Source organism: Melopsittacus undulatus, chromosome 3 (assembly GCF_012275295.1).
Source record: "Melopsittacus undulatus isolate bMelUnd1 chromosome 3, bMelUnd1.mat.Z, whole genome shotgun sequence".
In the NCBI taxonomy this organism is placed as follows: Eukaryota; Metazoa; Chordata; class Aves; order Psittaciformes; family Psittaculidae; genus Melopsittacus; species Melopsittacus undulatus.
The window spans coordinates 28,992,064-29,010,571 of record NC_047529.1 but is presented as its reverse complement, the minus strand read 5'-3'; the positions used below and the strand labels follow the sequence as shown (position 1 = coordinate 29,010,571).

The 18,508-nt window shown below is 38.1% G+C and overlaps 1 protein-coding gene across 4 annotated transcripts in view; it reads left to right on the top strand.

The window, feature by feature from the left end:
* The window catches only part of ASAP2 (ArfGAP with SH3 domain, ankyrin repeat and PH domain 2), a 94,716-nt gene that overhangs the window by 22,781 nt on the left and 53,427 nt on the right, over positions 1-18,508 (top strand). For all 4 annotated transcript variants that reach the window (XM_034060402.1, XM_034060401.1, XM_034060400.1 and 1 more), the window contains exons 3-5: positions 4,397-4,542; positions 12,297-12,371; positions 14,617-14,666. In XM_034060402.1, coding sequence (XP_033916293.1) covers positions 4,397-4,542; positions 12,297-12,371; positions 14,617-14,666 — 271 coding nt within the window. The remainder of the gene's footprint in view (positions 1-4,396; positions 4,543-12,296; positions 12,372-14,616; positions 14,667-18,508) is intronic.

The window sequence follows — 18,508 nt, the reverse complement described above, 5'->3', positions numbered from 1 at the left end:
AAGTTTGCCAATAACACCAATCTGTGTGGTTTGGCTAATACGCTGGAGGGAAGGAATGCCATTCAGAGGGACCTTGACATGCTTGTGAGGTGGGCTGATGCCAACTTCATGAAGTTTAACAAGTGCAAGATCCTACACCTGTGTCGGAGCAATCCCAGGCACAGCTACAGGTTGGGCAAAGAAGAGATTCAGAGCAGTCCTGTGGAGAAGGACTTGTGGATGCTGGTCGATGAGAAACTGAGCATAAGGCACCTTCAGTGTGCACTCACAACCCAGAAAACCAACCATATCCTGGGCTGCATCAAAAGGAGCATGGCCAGCAGGTCAAAGGAGGTGATCCTGACCCTCTACTCTGCTCTTGTGAGACCTCACTTGGAGTATTGTGTGCAGTTCTGGTGCCCTCAACATAAAAAGGACATGGAACTGTTGGAACAAGTCCAGAGGAGGGCCACGAGGATGATCAGGGGACTGGAGCACCTCCCTTATGAAGACAAGCTGAGAAAGTTGGGGCTGTTCAGCCTGGAGAAGAGAAGACTGTGTGGAGACCTCATAGCAGCCTTCCAGTATCTGAAGGGGGCATATAAGGATGCTGGGGATGGACTCTTCATTAGGGACTGTAGTGATAGGACAAGGGGAAATGGGTTGAAACTTAAATAACAGAGGTTTTGATTGGATATAAGGAAGAAATTCTTTCCTGTTAGGGTGGTGAGGCACTGGAGTGGGTTGCCCAGGGAAGTTGTGAATGCTCCATCCCTGGCAGCGTTCAAGGCCAGGTTGGAGGAACCCTTGGGTGATATGGTTTAGTGTGATGTGTCCCTGCCCATGGCAGGGGTTTGGAACTAGATGATCTTAAGGTCCTTTCCAACCCTAACTGTGCTATGATTCTGTGTTCTATGAAATCAACTTAACTGGTATTAAATGAGCACCTGGGATGGTAAGCATATATATCATCAAGAGCTGAGGGCATGGGAGGGGTGAAATTATTCTCTTTGGCAGCAGGTAGAGACTACATTGGCTCTGCTGCTTTGTGAAGCATCATCCTAGTTGAAGGCTCCCAGTTATGTATGTTGAGAACTTCACGACAAGAGAAAGCTGATGAGCTGCAATTTCATATTATCATGATGCACAAAGTCAGATATTTCTCAGTGCTGATAAAAATACAAAGAACTGTTCTATATGCATTTTGATCTGTGTGCCAATCTCATAGAGTTTTGTGTGTTTATCTTTGCAAAAATAACTGAAGCTTTTGTTTTTTGTGGATCAGCAGCATTTTGTGAATAGCAAACAGCATTTGTTGGCTTTTGTTCTTGCTGTGCAATTCATAGCAATTAGAGCTAACAAAACATGCGAAATAGATAGGCTTGGCAACCTTGGAGAGCAACCAATATCTGACAGAACATGTGGGAATCTTGGTGTTGAGATAGAAGGTTATAAGAAGAATTGCTGTTGCGGTATAATTCTTATCAGCTAATTGAGAAAAGTTCCTTCTTGCCTAACATAATGAAGCTGTTATCTTTGGATTGTGGAGGATCTGGTTTAAGATTCACCTGGAGCCGTGTCATCTGTTACATATTTATTTGGCTCCCTATCTTCTGGTTTTATGGTTGTTTCAGGATTTTTTTTTCTCATTTATTTTTGAGTGTTTGACTATGCCTCATAATCAGTGTACTTGCTAGAGCAGTTTTTGCATAGTTTTTAAATTCTTGCTGCCCAGTCTTGACAAGAAAGGTTTAGAGGCATTTCTTTTACACCAGAAGAAGTATCACTAACCCAACCACTTGCCAGCCCTTAGGGTTTCTTTTGACAGAACAAAAACTGTGGCCCTGCACTCATGAGAACATTTACTGAGGTTTTAATATATAGGTTCCCTGAGTATTAAATGCACATGTTTTGGCTTTCTTTTTTAATGTGTGAACTTAGAAACTGTGATAGAGGCTTAGACAGTAACTCCAATTTGTATATAATTTATTTCTTACTTAAAAAAAATGTCTACACCCTCAGACAAAAATTACTCAGATGTCTTTTTGGTAGGTTCCAAACCTTTTGTTTGTAGAGAAACTTTTAAAATCCATTGGGAAGAAACAGTAGCGAAGGGAGAGTATTTTGGAGGGTTCCGTGAGAAAATACAGTTTTGTGTTCTTCAAAAGCACTACAGAGTACCAGCGCAGCTAATGGTATAGCTGCAATAGGAGCATTCTGGGCAATGTCTCAGAACTGCTGTTGATCTGTTGGTTTGTTGGCTTTGCTTAACCTGAACATAGACCCAGAATAAAGGTTCCTAAGATGCTGGGGAATTGAAAACTATGAGGGACACTGTGTGGAGTAGAAAGCTTTTGTTTCCTATGGTACAAAGTCAGCATGGTTCATCTGCTGCTTGCACATCTAACTGCACCAATTAATGGTGGCAGCCTTTTCATCTTATTTTCATGCAGTGACAACCTTCTCTTTTTGCTGTGTCCTGAACTTCACTTTCCTGAGTACAAATACGCTAAGATGCATGCAGGAAGCAATACGAATGCAGAAAACAATATGGAAATAATTCCCCTCACTGGTAGCTGTGTGATCTAGAGGAGTTTGGACTTGCTGCATCCTGCTTTTTGCTGTCTGTGCCAGTTTGTGCTGGCATATACATTTGTGTATATCACACAATAGTATTAGTGAGCATCCTTACTTCATCCTACAGCTCATGTAGCAAAAGTTAAGTGCTTAGCTCCTGCTGTTGATGCAGAGGAGAAATAAGTACAATTCAGTGCTAGGACTTGAATGGCTAGATGCGAAGTGTTTTTTACAGGCTGCAATTTCAGCACTCAAGGTAGAAACTTGCAGAATTAATATCATGTCTGTAACTTCAGTTCTGTATGTACTCTATGACAGTCTTTAATTACCCAGTATTGTACCACTACTTCACAGGGGTTTAATTTCATATATTGGAAAGTAAAGCAAGTTTGTAGCTACTTGAGAAATTAAGTTCTTGAATGGCTGGCCAAATAGGAATGTGAACAGACAGGTTTGTTTTTAAGTTGAATCATGCCACGTTTACTGAACAGGTTTATTGCATAACTAATTCATAGAAATTTGGAGAAAGTACATTGCATCAAGAATTCTTTGGATATTAAATGTGTTGATGAATATAAATGGGCTTGAAATGAAACTGGATCATTGCTTGTTTGAACAGATTAATCCTCTCTAAATAATCTTCAGGTTTTATGCTGGTCTCATGTAATGACCAAGGAAGGGTTTTTGTTCCTATTAATGCGTAACTTGTGTTCTAGGGTGTGGGGTTTTCTCCTGGCTTCCTTTGAAGCATTAGAAATTGGCCACAGCTAGAATAAGAAATAGGCAACATTAATGTTCTCAGGTGCCAACATGGTGTGCTTTGTCCACCTACTCAAGTTTGACATGGTTACTAAGCTTGGGCTCAGAAAGACTTTTATTCCACAAATCAAATTGACAAGGACTTTTTAGGCCTGTTTACACAGGCAAGTAATTTGGTGTCTTAGGAGTGAATCAGTAGGCTTCTCTGATTTATTTTATATTTGAATCAGGGGAGCTTGCTTTGAGCCTAGATTTCATCTCATTAGCTGTGCTAAATAATCACTCAACATGTTCAGCTCAAAGCTCTCCGAAGGACCCAGTTGTTAGGTGTGTGCTGGATGACTTGCTTTGGTGCAGCCCAAACAGTGACTCAGAACCTGCTGTCTGTGTTAAGCACTGGGCCACTTCTTGTTTCATAGTCTCAGAAAATAATCTAGTTGTGAACCAAAACTGCTTTGAGAACTGAGCTGGCCTGTGGTAAATTCAGACTGCTAAGATTTGCTTCAGATCCCCACTTGTCCTCTGAATCAGGCAGCTAGCATCAGTACGGATTTCGTCCTCATTTGTAATGTGGTTTGTAGTCGCATTTCTGTAGATTACCTGAGAGTCTTACTGGATCTATTACATTCTGAGCCATCCCAGACTCTGGTAACACTCTTGATCTCCTCTGTTCTCTTGTTCAGCACACAGTTAAACATAACACCTCCTGATAAAATTAATAGAAGCATTAATAGAAGACACTAAAAGTTCATTCTAGGAGTTGAGAATTGTTATGTGGTCTCCACTGTACTGCAGGAATATTGTGGGTCTTTCTAGAGTCACCTGTCAGATGATTGTATTGTCTTGACGCTTTGTCTCTTGTACAGCATGTGGATAGATACACGTAAACCAGAATTAGTGAGATACGTCATACTTCTGGTATATCTGCATTACAACATAAATAATAAATGTTCATTGTATCAAGTAAATATTTTTAGCAGGAGATCTGAGAAGGTTGGAGTTTTTGTGGGTTTTTTTAGCTCAATTGTAATTTCAATAACCTTTTATTTACTGATATTCTTATATTTTGCTCTTTTCAAAGCTCATGTGGAAAATGAAGAACAGTATACACAAGCACTGGAGAAATTTGGAGGCAACTGTGTTTGCAGGGATGACCCAGATTTGGGAACAGCGTTTTTAAAATTTTCTGTGTTTACAAAGGAATTAACTGCACTCTTCAAAAATTTGGTAAGAATTACTTAAGAAAAACATGTTGAAATTTTAAGGCCATTACAAAGGTTGTATTTCTGAATTATAACAGCTCTTTAAGACAATTTGTGTTTTAACAACCACTGTTCTTAAAAAAATGGAAAATGTCTTATGTGCTAGTCTTTCCCCTGCAAAACCCCCCCAAAAAAACCACAGCACCACAAAAAGCGAAAAAAGCCCAACAGAAAACCCTCTTCCAACAATGCTTGCATAAGAGCTTCTCACAATTAAGTAATTATAGCCTATATTAGAAAGCACTTATATCAGTTTGCTGTAAAATTGTGAAATCAGCAAACTCCAACTTGATTTACTCTGTTTTCATGTTGCTTTTACTTCACTTTTTTGCACTTTCTGTTTGTCTTTATAAAGCAAGATTTTAGTGTCCCTGGAAGAGAAGGGTCCCTTGCTTCTCAGGGAAGAGAGTCAGTAAAACAAAATTGAACATAATGCTATAACGACAATAGAATCCACTGGGGACCAGTCCTGCAATTGAAGCTAGTAAGGCTTAAAAGCACTCTTCAGTGAGCCAAACGGGATGGAGCCAAACGGAAGAATAGGAGTTTAATTATGAATGGAGAATTTCCAGCCTCAATTTCGCATTAATCAAAGGGCACAAAAAGAGCAGATTCTGATTACATCCTACTAGCTGGAGCTTTCCCATGTCTGATTAAGTCCCAAATTTGCTTGAACCCCCAGAACTCTTAAACAAGGGCTAGGAAGGGGAGATGACCCAGATTCCTGCAAGCCTTTAGAAGTCTGTGCATGCTGAAATCAATGGGTTGGAGATGCATCAAATGCTAGACCAAATGTCTGTAGTTTGCAGCCAGCTGGTCATAATCAGTTCTTTGGGGAATGTTTCCAGCTGATGGGAATTAGGGCAGTCCCATTCAATTCCTGATACTGTACTCCCTTTTTACACAGTCATGATATTGATGAAAGGGAGTCTAGCCCCAGATGTGTTTATCAACAGTGAAATGTATTTCATATCAGTCATATTGATTAGACTAGCTCTGGATATACAAATACTACCTGATATTATATATCAGAGGAGTCATCCTTACCGAGTGTCAGTCAATCAGTTATCCTGAGTCTCCCATACAGAGGCAGATTGCTCATCTGGAAGGGAAAATAGAATGGGTCTTCTAATTTATGCCTTCTGTTGACTAAACCCCCTTTTCTATGATATATTAATTACAATATGGTGACTTCATTAGTTAAATGGATCTGGGAAATGTAGTGTTTAGGTGGTTTTAAAAAGCAATGTACTAAAAGCTGCACCCCCTCCCTAGAAAAACTTTTTAACGTATTATATTTCAAGAAGACTTTTAAAAGCTACAAAATGTTGCTGTTCTTACCAAAAATCTTAGCTATTTGTTCTCCTATTTAATTATTAAAAAAAGAATTATAGACAAAATTATAGCTTCATGTAACTTTGCCTATTAGAAGTTAATACCAGTAAAGTGTTGGTAACTGGTCACTTTGAAAATCTGTCCATAAGTTCACTGTTGGAGGTCTAGTTTTCTAAGAGGTTACAAGAGTAATGTACAGTAGTTGGAAACAATTTGGGATGCTGTGTTTTTTTATTTATGGTTATAGCCATATATGAAATAAGCCCCATGCGTTCATACAGTCTGGTAAAGTATCCAACTCTGATTAAGCATGTTGGCAGTAAGAACAGCCCTCTCCTCTCCTGTATCCTTGTAGCACCCAACATATCTTGGTTGTAAGTAGTTTCATCAAAAATGTAGCCAGGGCCATACAGCCTTCTGCTGTTAAAAAAAGATAAATCTGAAAGGTACTCTTTTTAGATAGAACTAGCCCTTGAGTTTCCTAGGGTGCTAAACTTCCACTGAGGATTTCAGCTGAAATGAGTTAGGAATGTGTAAGCAAGTGAGAGGACATGTTCAGACTGGAGCAGATGCCAAAGCTGTTAACACTGGCAAAGCTTTAGGGCTACTGTCAAGTTTTGCCTTGTCATGTATTTTGCTTTTGTTTCTAGAAGCTGATGTGTTCTGTCAGCTCTTGGCCTGCGTGACATTTAGAGCTGTGACTCTAGTGCCTTTGCAGAAAGATTTTCCTTAAACTTATCTTTAGTAAGGAAAGAAAGGCCATTATAAAGTTGTTCTACTTTAGTGGGGAGGCTGGGATCTTATTTTCCCTAATAGTTTTAATGCTTTCCCAGAAGATTTTGTTTTGTAAACTTACCAAGGAAATATTTCATTAACAGCTGAAGGTTTTTTTTTTATTAGGTTTTGTTGTTTTCTTTTTCTGGAATCTGGTTATTCAACTGTAAACTATTCTAGTTAAAGTTCAGGTCTTGCATTCTTGTATGTGCTTTACTATGTTTCTTTCATGTGTGCACTTTTAAATAGTGCATAAAATAAACTTTGAAGAACTTTGGTTCTTCATATTTGAAATGGTTTATAAAACATCTTTAAGAAGAAATAGACATTTACTGTATATCAGGTCCTTGTAACTACTCAGTTTAGCCTTTCTTACACATTGTTTGGGTAAGTTTATGATATACTGTGCACTTTTGCTTTTCTCTTTGATAGCTCAAATATAAATTTTTTCATAAACTTCTGGATTAGGAATGTTTGGGGTTTTTTGTTTGGTTTTTTGCTTGTTTGTTTTTTGTTCTTTTGGGTTTTTTTTGTTTTGTTTGTTTTAGTAAGATTGCTCAATGAGTGTGTTTTTTTTGGTAGTGAACTATCAGAAAATACTAGAGGCATTTTCAGAGGTGCTTTTTGTGGCATGTGTAGTATTGATTCTTGATGGCAAACTCTGCTGTTTCCTGGCAGAAAGGTAGCATCCACAGTTCCCAGGTAGGTTAGATCTCTATGGAACTTGCATATAGCATTAATTACTCTGTCTTCCTAATAAATTTAGTGCCAGGTGATAAAGACGTGAGTCTTAATATGAAAAAATGTTAGGACAAGGAAAGTCTCATTGCAGTATGTTTGCACTTTAAATATTTGTTCCTTAAATCCAGTTTTTAGATTGCTGCACTGAGAAAGAAAATCTGTGTTGCCTTTAATCTTTGTCAGCACTACTTGAAAAGGAATTTGATCTGTGAAGATGAAATAGCAATTTAACAAATTCCGTTTTCTGTATTTGTTGTTTTTCTACATACTCTTGTCCTTTCTGTTCATTTATTTTAACTTAAAGTTAATGAAACATGCTGGATTGAGAGGACTGGAATCTGATATTTTTTTCTCTGTGGGAAGCAGTTGGGAGATTCCCTGTGAGAAGTTTTTCTATTAATAATACTTGGATTTTTAGCTGGGGGAAGTGGAAGGACGGTGATAATATTTTTCTGACCATATGTTCCTGCTTTGCTTCATTTTTTTTAATGTAGGAAAAAGGAGATTTGCTTAAAAGTAAAAGGTAACAAATAGCAAGACTTTTCTGCATCATATGATAAACTTAAGAAATTTATGCCCAGAGGTATTCTGTTTCCAGGGTAATGGTTGAGACTAAGTTTTTAAAAAAAATGTTTGGGATCTGAACCTTCACAGGCATATTTTGCTTAGAAGGATTCATCTTAGCTAAGTGCATTAAAAAAAGCTACAGATATATTTGATATATATATACAGATATATATATGTGAACGTCAATGATGTGAGCTGTCTTTCTGCTTTTCAGTGGTACACTTGAGGAAGAATTGGCCTAATGGAAAGAAGAAAAAAATAGTACTGTTTGGTTTACACTTGTAAAGATGTAAACCAAGATGTAATAATTCCTCCTTAGTGGCATGGGTTCAGTTCCACCTGGCAATCTTATCTTCTTTGCCAAAAAGATACTTATCCAACTGGAAGAAATTCAGAGGACAGTAGCAAAAAAATGATCAGGGCTTGAGTAGGTTGATTTATGAAGAAAACTTAGAAGAAATGGAAATACATAGTTTGCCTTGCAGGTAATGGTGATTGTAGAAGAGCAAGATAATGAATTGCATGTAAGTGGGATCTCATTCTGAAAATACTAGATGAAGTGTCCCAGAGAAAGCGATGGAAGTTTACCACTTACGTCTTTTAACCTGGGTTAGAAAGTGTGCAGTTGGGAATTCTCCACTGGCAGGGAAGATGGGCTGGAGTAACTTCAAGTATCTTTCTTCCTTTGCTTTAAAAGCATAAAGAGGAGAGTTTTTTAAAATACCTTTAAAAATGTCTTATCTATAGAGAACGTTCTGATTTTTACTTGCTCCATGATGTATTGCTTGGCCTTGTCTTACTAAAGCTCACATCACTTTGGAAAGTACTAAATTCAGTAGTACTTGCCATAAAAAATGGAAATAACTTAAATAGTGATTCATCAGCGGGCAGTGCTGCCGTCACTTGTGCACACCTGACCTCATCGGTGGTTGAGGAGCCCATGGCCAAGAACGTGTGCTGCAACTAGAATTCAGTCTTGGCAGTAGGAGTCCTGTTTTGACTGCCTGGATTTTAGTTTGAATTGGAAATGGTTTAAGGTCTTCTCTGTTTATCTGTGTGTTAAGAAAATTATTTAAATATTAAAGCAGGGAAAATTTCTGGTGGTTTTTTGTGTTGTTTTTTGGTTTGGTGGTTGGGGTTTTTTTTTGTTTGTTTGTTGTTTTGTTTTCCCTCCCTTGTATTTGGAAAAATCCCTGAAGCACTGCAGCCTGTTTTGGAAAAAACTCATTGAAATAATTTGGAGGGATGGCAAAAACCAGCTTCAGTGTTTAACCATAGGCTCTTCAACTGCTTGATAGTCTTCTTTCTCTTTTGCAAATGTTGGCTTGCCCGTTGCCTCTACCATTGCTTCTGGCAGCTGCATATTTGTTTATTTTTATGTTCCCCCTCCTGCCATTTCTTCTTCTCCTCCTCTGAGGCTTCTTCAGCTTAGGAAGTTTTAATTCATTATCCTGTCTCTGTCATCTTGTTGGAAGCTGTCAAAGGAAAGCTGTGAGTCTGCCAAAGAGCAGTGTTGGACTGGAAACCAGGTCAAGTATTTATTTATTTTTTTAACTACTGTATTTTTTTTTGAACACCTGAACTTGCTGGTGTTCCTCAGAGACAGGACTTGAGTTTTGGTGAAGCTTTCCTGCACCTTTGTTCATGTTTCTTCTTAAAGAATATTTTAAAATATAAAATGGTCAAAATGTAGGGGCAGTTGAGTAAATTTTAGTTCCCTGTATGCACACAGAGTAGGAGCTGCAGCATATTAATGTTTCTCTTCGTGCAAAAAAATGGGTCTATATTTTTAGATAGTTCAGCTTAAGCTTCTGAAAGAGGGAAAAAGTATGCAAGACTTCTGTTATATTTTTTGCTGTTTTATAAATACAAGAAAGTCTGATTCATCTAACTAGGTTAATAATGACAAATTCATGCATTATGGATATTTACATTTGTTGCAAATAAAATAGGACATAGGGAATACAATGGACTGATACGAACATACAGGTGATAGCACAAAGAAGGAATTAATTTGAACAGGCAAACGTTCTCCAAACTTTTTTGAAAAAGAATGTTGGAGGGTTTTTTTCCTATTCTTTTTAAAGTTGCTTGGACTTCATGCCCCAAGACTTGAAATTCTAGGTAACATCCAAGACTCTTGTGGAGGCTGATGGATGTTTATATGAATATGTTTGGGATAATACATCAGGGTCTGACATTTTTTCTTTTCTGACTGAAGAAAAAAATAGCTGTCTTGAGTGTGCTGTTGAAAAATGCTTTATTCTTGTGTTGTGCCTGTTTATGTGGATTTGAAGAATAATTAAAGGGAGGCTATGATCTCTAGGTTAGACATTTGACTGCATCATCAAATAGAATAACTAAGTACAAAACTTTGCATAGCACTGTATCTTAGGTGAGACCTCTTCTGCTTCTCCATCTGGATAGCCATTCTGGATATGTGTGTCAAGAGGTGTACATGCTCCATCACCTTCTAGAAGTTTTTAGGGTTTTTTATCTATGTTTTGTGTGATTGAAAACTTTTCACTTGTCTCCTATGTCTAAAACATCAAATTTTATTAACTATGACCATGATTATGTTGATAACGGAGATGATGTAGTATGGCTGAGAACTTGGGAGGTGGGTGGCTTCCAGCTCTGCCAGCTATGCATGTGTAGACATTGCTCATCCAGTTTTCGTAAGAATTATTAAAAAAAAAAAAAGGCAAAACCCACACATTGTTGCAAGGGCCTTGTTGATTCTAAAGGTATTTCTGTGGTTGAGTCATGCAGCTTTTTTGGGAGGGGGAAAGTAAGGTAGAGGAGGAGAAATGTGATTTGTGGTAAGAGTTTAAAAGACCAGATCTGTATTTCTTCAACCTTGCATGCAGAGGCAATCTGTTTAACCTTTAAAATCATGTATATTCCCTTTCTCTTTGATTGTGGGCTGAAATTTCAAGCAAATACAGTGAAATGTATCTTTGAAGAGGGAGAGTGGGGATTTCGGGACTTTGTTTTAATAGCAACTGTTGAGTACAACTGGGACTCCTAAGTCAGTTCTAGTAAGGCCAGCCTGTAACTATAGTGTGATAATTCTTTGTATTTTTCCATTCTGGGGAGGCTGAAGGATTACAGTTAGAAACATTTTTCTTGAAGCTCCTGTTAGTGTAATTTCTTCTCTGGATGGGCTACACTAAAAGGAAATTTGATGTTCCTGACATTGTTATTGAAGAAACAGAAGAATTTGTTGCTACGATGCAAAGTTCTTTCTCTATTTTTGAATGTTTGAAATCCATCTTCATATATGTATTTCAGTGCTTCTTGAAAAAATCACATTTTAATAGAACAGTGAACAATAACAGCAAAAAATATATAAATCCATCCAAAGCAAAAGTTATTTGGATTTTTGTTTTTCTATCAGGTATTTCTAAAATACTTTACTCTTCAGTGCAGTCCATTTGAATTGTTACAGTTTAAACTCTCTGCCTAGACATCATGTTCAAGATATGGGTCATTTTCCCTGAATCATAAAGGATTGGACAGGAAGCCTTTCTTTTTCTGGTGTGTGCTGCTTACTTTTTTATTAGTACAGTTTTTCTTCAGTCTTTATCCCCATCAAAATATTACTATAGATACTTACCTAAACCATGATTATTCTTCTGTTGTCTTCATTTAAAATTACTTTTTTCTTCTTTAATTACTTGTTTATTCCTCAATTACTTGCATACTCAAGAGCTCATAAAATCCTTATTTCAACATCTATATGAGATTAATAAGGTTGATGTATTGCTTTAGTAAAATCACATGGAAAATGTTTGAATAGTAGCTTTTTTATAGGCCAGCATTCTTTGTCTATGTAACTTCTGTCAGAGTAAGATGCTGTGTGTTGAGAGTAGCAAATGTGGTTTTTGGAATAGGTCTGAAGAGACAGGGAAAATAAGGAAGATTAATTTAAAATATTAAAATATATTTAGTAACTTAAAATATGCAAGTGCTGAAAAACTGTATAATTGTTTTCATACAATTTAAACAGTGAAATTGGGGGATGTAAAAATTAGCAGTCTTCCTTTGAAGTCACTATTGGATGAGATATTTATCAGCAGCAGTAATTTTGCAGGTTTCCTGCTGACTTGGGCTATAGTGTTTCCCCAGTAAGTTTAATTAACTTGTGTTGCCTCCCTCTTTGATTACTGGCTGTACTGATAAACATCTTCATGAAGCAGGGTTAGAAAACTAATACATAAGATTTTCTTGTGAAACTCTGTGTGAATGAAGACAGTTTATGTTCTTACATTCAATGTTTGATGTAATTTTCTTGTTCAGATTCAGAATATGAACAACATCATCACTTTTCCATTGGACAGTTTGCTGAAGGGAGATTTAAAAGGAGTAAAAGGGGTATGTTTATCTTATTTATATATAACATTTATATATAAAATATATTTATTGATACAATAAATATATTTAGCTACTGTATTTATGTGCTAGAAGGCATAGGATACTAAAGTAAGGTATTAGCTTAATAAAGAGATTTTTTGTTTGGGGTTGGTTTGGTAAATTGAGTCATCCCTTCTGTTTGTGGTTTCATGTGAAAGCTCTTGACTATGTATGCAAAACAACACTGGAGAAGCTTTAAAAGTACCTATGAGATATATAAGGTAAGCAGAGAAAGAGGTGTAAAAATGTAGACATTTACTTAGTTGAGGGGATAATACTTTGTTAAAGAATTAATATTAATATACTATTTAGCATTCTAAATTTATCAGGAACTATACAGATCATTAAGAAAGACACATTAGACTGCGTGTGCATAGGATTTTCCTTAACAAAGCTGAGATCCGTTTGTGCCCTGAGGATATTTCCTATTTGAAATAACAGTAACCTGGACTCAAATGATGCTGTGCTTATTATAAATTTCAAAGCCTATAAACAACAGACTTATTTGGCTTATGCTTCATTTACTACTGAGCAAACAGGAAACGACTGGCAGCTATTGTTTAGGACATTGAAGGAAAAATGTACATAGACTAAAAATGGTCTCTCTATATTGCTGGAGGTTAAATAATTATTTAGTAAGATAAGCATATTATCTTTGTGTTCCTTGCTTACACCATTTCATTCCTTGTTCTTCTCCTTTTGTGTATCAGAATAAATATATTTATTACAATACAGCGTTGTTCCATGTTCCTGACTTGAGAAAATAAACAACTGCTGCTTTAATTTTAAAATGGTCAAAATAAATAGCTGACAGGTAAAAATCAGTTCCCAGTCTGTAGTTGCAAAGCTTTCCTGGTGCCTGACAGTTAACAGTACATTTTTTTGTAGTTGGCTAATCTCTTGAACTCCACCAGAATTTCAAATGCTGCATTTTTAGACATAGAGTACAATCATAGAATAGTTAGGGTTGGAAAGGACTATAAGATCATCTAGTTCCAACTCCCCTGTCATGGGCAGGGACACCTCACACTAAACGATATCACCCAAGGCTCTGTCCGTCCTGGCCTTGAACACTGCCAGGGATGGAGCATTCACAACTTCCCTGGGCAACCCATTCCAGTACCTCACCACCATCATGGTAAAGAATTTCTTCCTTATATCCAGTCTGAATTTCCCCTGTTTAAATTTTAACCTGTTACCCCTTGTCCTGTCACTACAGTCCCTAATGAAGAGTCCCTCCCCACATCCCTATAGCCCCCCTTCAGATACTGGAAGGCTGCTATGAGGTCTCCACGCAGCCTTCTCTTCTCCAGGCTGAACAGCTCCAACTTTCTCAGCCTGTTTTCATATGGGAGGTGCTCCAGTCCCCTGATCATCCTCGTGGCCTCCTCTGGACTTGTTCTAACAGTTCCATGTCCTTTTTATGTTGAGAGCACCAGAACTGTACACAGTATTTCAAGTGAGTTATCACCAGAGCAGAGTAGAGGGTCAGGATCACCTCCTTTGACCTGCTGGCTATGTTTCTTTTGATGCAGCCCAGGATACGGTTGGCTTTCTGGGCTGCGAGCACACACTGCCAGCTCATGTTCAGTTTCTTATTGACCAACACCCCATTTCACATCAGTGAAACGATTTTGCATTTTAAGATAATCTTATCCAAATTGGCTTTTTCATTGGGGAAAAAATAAAGGAATTTGGAGCATAAGTAATTAAAAAATTCTCACAGAATAAGTTATGTCAAGGCATATGGCCTATTCTGTTCCCATTAAGTCAGTTGGAAATTGACTTCTTTAAGTTTAGTGGGATGAGTCAATCCTTAACCAAGGCTATACTGCAGCCTCGACAGGCTCTTCTTTCCAGTGGAGCCAGAGACGGAATGATGAGAAGATAGCCTATTTGCTTAATTACATAGTGTGCTCTTGGGATGGCATGTGGTTACACCTTTTAAGGAGTAAAACGGAGCTGTAAAAAGCATCCCATAGATGCTTTCAAAACCACCAGTGTATTAATTCTGTGTACAGAATTGTTTTTCCTATCTGCAAGATTGACTTTACACAATTCCTAGGTGAGCTATTCAAGAGAGTGGAGTCCCTTATTCTAGTAGATGCTACAAATGGCCAAGGTGTGTCTTCAGTGTTAGGAAGGACACAGGATAGATCCACAGAATTTTTCATGTAAATAACTGTTTTTTCTTATCTCTTGACAGGACCTGAAAAAACCCTTTGATAAAGCTTGGAAGGACTATGAAACAAAAGTGTATGTGTCTTAAAACCTGGGGCTGTGTGCAAATAGAAGTGCATAGAGACAGTAATTTCAAATTCTGTGATATATAGTTTATTAAATGAGTGAATTGTCTTGTGTTTGTGTGCCATGACAGTTAGTGTCTGTGGTAGACCGCTTCGCGTACTGAAGTTCCAAGTAATGAGTAAAATATCCCAGTGCATGTTTTCCACTGCATAGTCTTCCACTTCAGTTGACAAAGTTTTGTTTTAATTGGGAAAGAATTATTCCTACTTTTTGATAGTATGCATATTCATACCATGTAATCTGCTACATGTTAAAGTCCACTTTCTTGTCTATCTTCCTGTGCTTTTGGAGGACACTACTGTATAAAATGAAAAGTTAGCCACCCTATGTTTTCATCCTTGACTACCAAAAGTGCAGCAACATAATTGCACTTGATGTCCTTTTAAGCATTTGTTGTTGTTTTTTTCTTCTCCTCATCAGTGACTAATTCAGTGTAATTAGCAACTTTCTTTAGTTGAAGAACACAGAAGAAATTATATACTGAGTGTTCAGAAATGTCTTAGCAAAAAATATCAAGAGCATGCAAAACAAGATTTAGTTCTGGATTTGTTAGCCTAAAACCCTTGTAATGACTCTGTAATGCCTCTGCAATGCCTCTGCTTCTAGCAAAACTTACGAGACTGTGCCCAATGCAGAGTTCCATAAGACCTTATTTGATGCTGAGCCTTTGGCACTTACCAATAAGGTGGTAAGGCTGGTGGGGGTGTTTGCTGATACCATTCTAAAACTGCACAATTCTAGATCAATCCAGTACCAGGAGCCTTACTAAGCTGCATTTAATTAGTGCAGTTTGTTTAAAGATGCAGATGTTTTCTGCATTTAATGCCAGTATTGGGTGGTCTCAGCAGATGTATTGTGTAGTAGAAGTGGATGAATATCTATCTGAGACTTGTCAGCTGTGTCTCTTGTTGTGTCTTAGCCTAGCTTACAATAAGCCACTTACTTGAAGGTGCCTGATGCACAGTGTAAACAGCTGTAAAATCAGGCCTAATCATTGAATTTTATATCCAGTGAAATGGATCAAATGAGTCAACAAAGCTCAGTACCTAAGATCAAACAAAATTAATTTTGGTACCTTATAAATCGTCAAGTAGTTTAGTTCCGTACATCAGGAACAGTTGTTTCCTGGTTGGCCAAGTCAACTGTATGAGCACAGCTTATAGTATCTGAAGTAGTTTTATTCCTCATTCCAGTATTACTTGGACTGTGATTCTCGGTTGAGTTTCGTGTCACACATGAGCATCTTTGATCATCTGAGACAGTGCTGCATGCGCCAGACCACTTCTGGTGACACAGGTCCAGAAGAATCACATACGATGATGCTGTTTAACATAAAAACTTCCAGGTCCCCAGCCACCTCCGTTGGCTGAGAATCTAGCACGATTTTTTGGAGTTTTTTTTGATTGCACAAAGTTATAAAGAGTCTCTGGTGCCCTCTGAGTTGGTACATTTGGAGTTGTGTGCAGTCTTCAGAAATTATTCCTGTAGGTGGTTTACTTACAAAAGCAACAAGTTTAGCAGGTTAGCTAAATTTCATTCTTTCTTTTGGGAATAACAATGAGAATGGTCTAATTAATGCTTTTTAGACTCAGTTTGTGTGGAGGACCTGAGTGGCTTTTGCTTTTTGAAACTGTCTAGCTATAGGTTGATTTTCATAAGAAGGTATTCTGAGCTACTGAGATAAACCTCCAGTCTGACAGTCTGAATTGATGGAAGGTTGTGATGGCTCGAGTGTTTTCGTGCTTTTAATACCAGTGAATGATCTCACTTGGTGCTGTGCCAGTTATTGGCTGTTGAAGTAATTAAGATTTCTAATCTTTACCAAGGGCTATAGTTGATCTCTGAGGATGGTCCTTAAAGAGCAGTCTTCTGATTTAATCTGCTGTTGTCTACCAATGCTTGATTGCTGTATCTGAAAGCTTGTAACTTACTCATAGTAACATCCTGCAATGTTTATGTGCAGAATTTAAAATACATTTGCACGCTGCTGGGATGTATACCGAGAATGCTATTACTACTGGACCAAGGTGTCCGATGCTTTAAAAATCTGATAGAATAGGATGTTTAAGTTGCAGTGATGTAAAGATTCGTACTTTGAACCTCAGTTTGGTCAGAGCAGTTGGTATGTTTCAGAGTCAGGTACTGCAGAAATATTTTCGTTTGTTTTTTTGACTTATGAAAGTGTTTGAAAAATAAAAATGTCCATAGAAAATGTATTAGAATCTGTGTATTTGGAGGTTCTCATTTGAGTTTAAGGACATGTCGAACAAGGCCCTATAGGCATAGGCCAAGCCCCAGCACGTTGCCGTAATTTGTCCATCTCTGGTATGGCCAGAACGACAACACACCTCATTTAGGTGTTTTACTAATTCTTCCGGATTTTGCACTTGTTAGGAACTGAAATTCCAAAGTACTGGAGGGGCCCACTGACCTAGATACTTGCCCATACTATCCCACACACCTTGCCACTCATGGCTGTCCAGCCTCTGGGAAAATCTCTTGGTCCTCCTATGTTGTCCTTTAACCCCAATAGAGGGCCAGACCTGACTCCACTTAACTCTTGAAATCAGATGAAATAATTGTGGGCAAAACACACTCTGTATGCGTGCTACTATGGTGATCCCCATCACAATCAGCATACAAGTCTCAACAGTATTAAAAGGCCATTCAAAAACTTCAAAACTCTCAAATGATGTTGTAGACCATCTGGAGAGAACACTGGGAGGATAGCAGAATGTCTCCTTCACAGGTTGACCACCCGAGAAGGAGAAAAAAGATGTGAAATTGCTAAGCACTTCTATTGTATACCTCCCAAAGTATAAAGTTGCTGACCATACCGGGAACATAAACCAGATCAGTTTCATGATGAATGCTTCTATTGTATTACAAGTCATTAACATAAAGAACAATGAGATAAGAAACTTAGCCCAAATCCCAGGATTGATAAACACGAACACAGCTAATATATACTGAAAGTAATTGGCAAAATCCTGAAACCGTGAGATAAAGAGAAAAAACTGTGAGAGCCAATAAATCAACATTGTGACAAATGACTATAAATCCTGTCAGATCTGTTGTTATCTCAACCCCTTGTGCCCCATGTTGGGCACCAAAAAGAACTGTTGTGGTTTAAAACCCCACCTCAGTCTCCAGCAGTACTACACACCCCTTTTTCCCCCCCCACCTCCCCACTCCTGGAGGGATGGGGAGGAGAACCGGAGGAATACAACTCCCACGGATTGAGATAAAAACCAATCCAGCAATTAAGGTATAACACAAATCACTACTGCTACCACTAATAAATCAATGATAGAGGAAATAAACAGGGAGAGAGAATATGATACCACCCACTGAAACGAGCCCAACCCGGAAGAGAGCTAACCCCCCCCCCCCCCCTTCTGGCCAACTTCCAGTTACCTTCCCAGGCATAACATGCTGTGGTATGGAATACCTCCCTGACTAGCTCAGGCCAGGCACCCTATCTCTCTCTCATCCTGGCCTCCCCTCCTCCCTGACAGAGCATGAGCTCAGAAAAGGCCTTGGACAAAACCAAACATTTGAGCAGTAACTCAAAACGTACGTGCCACCAGCAACCGCTCCCAGCCTGAAAGTCAAAACAGCACTGCACCAGCTACCAAGAAGGAGAAAAAAATGACTGATATGCTGAACCCATGACAGGACAGTAGATACGTGGAAATATTGTGCATGTTAATTCATTTAGTACCTGAAAATCGGATGTTGATGTATTTATTTTTTGTCTGTGGGATTGAATCCAATACTGCTTATATGAT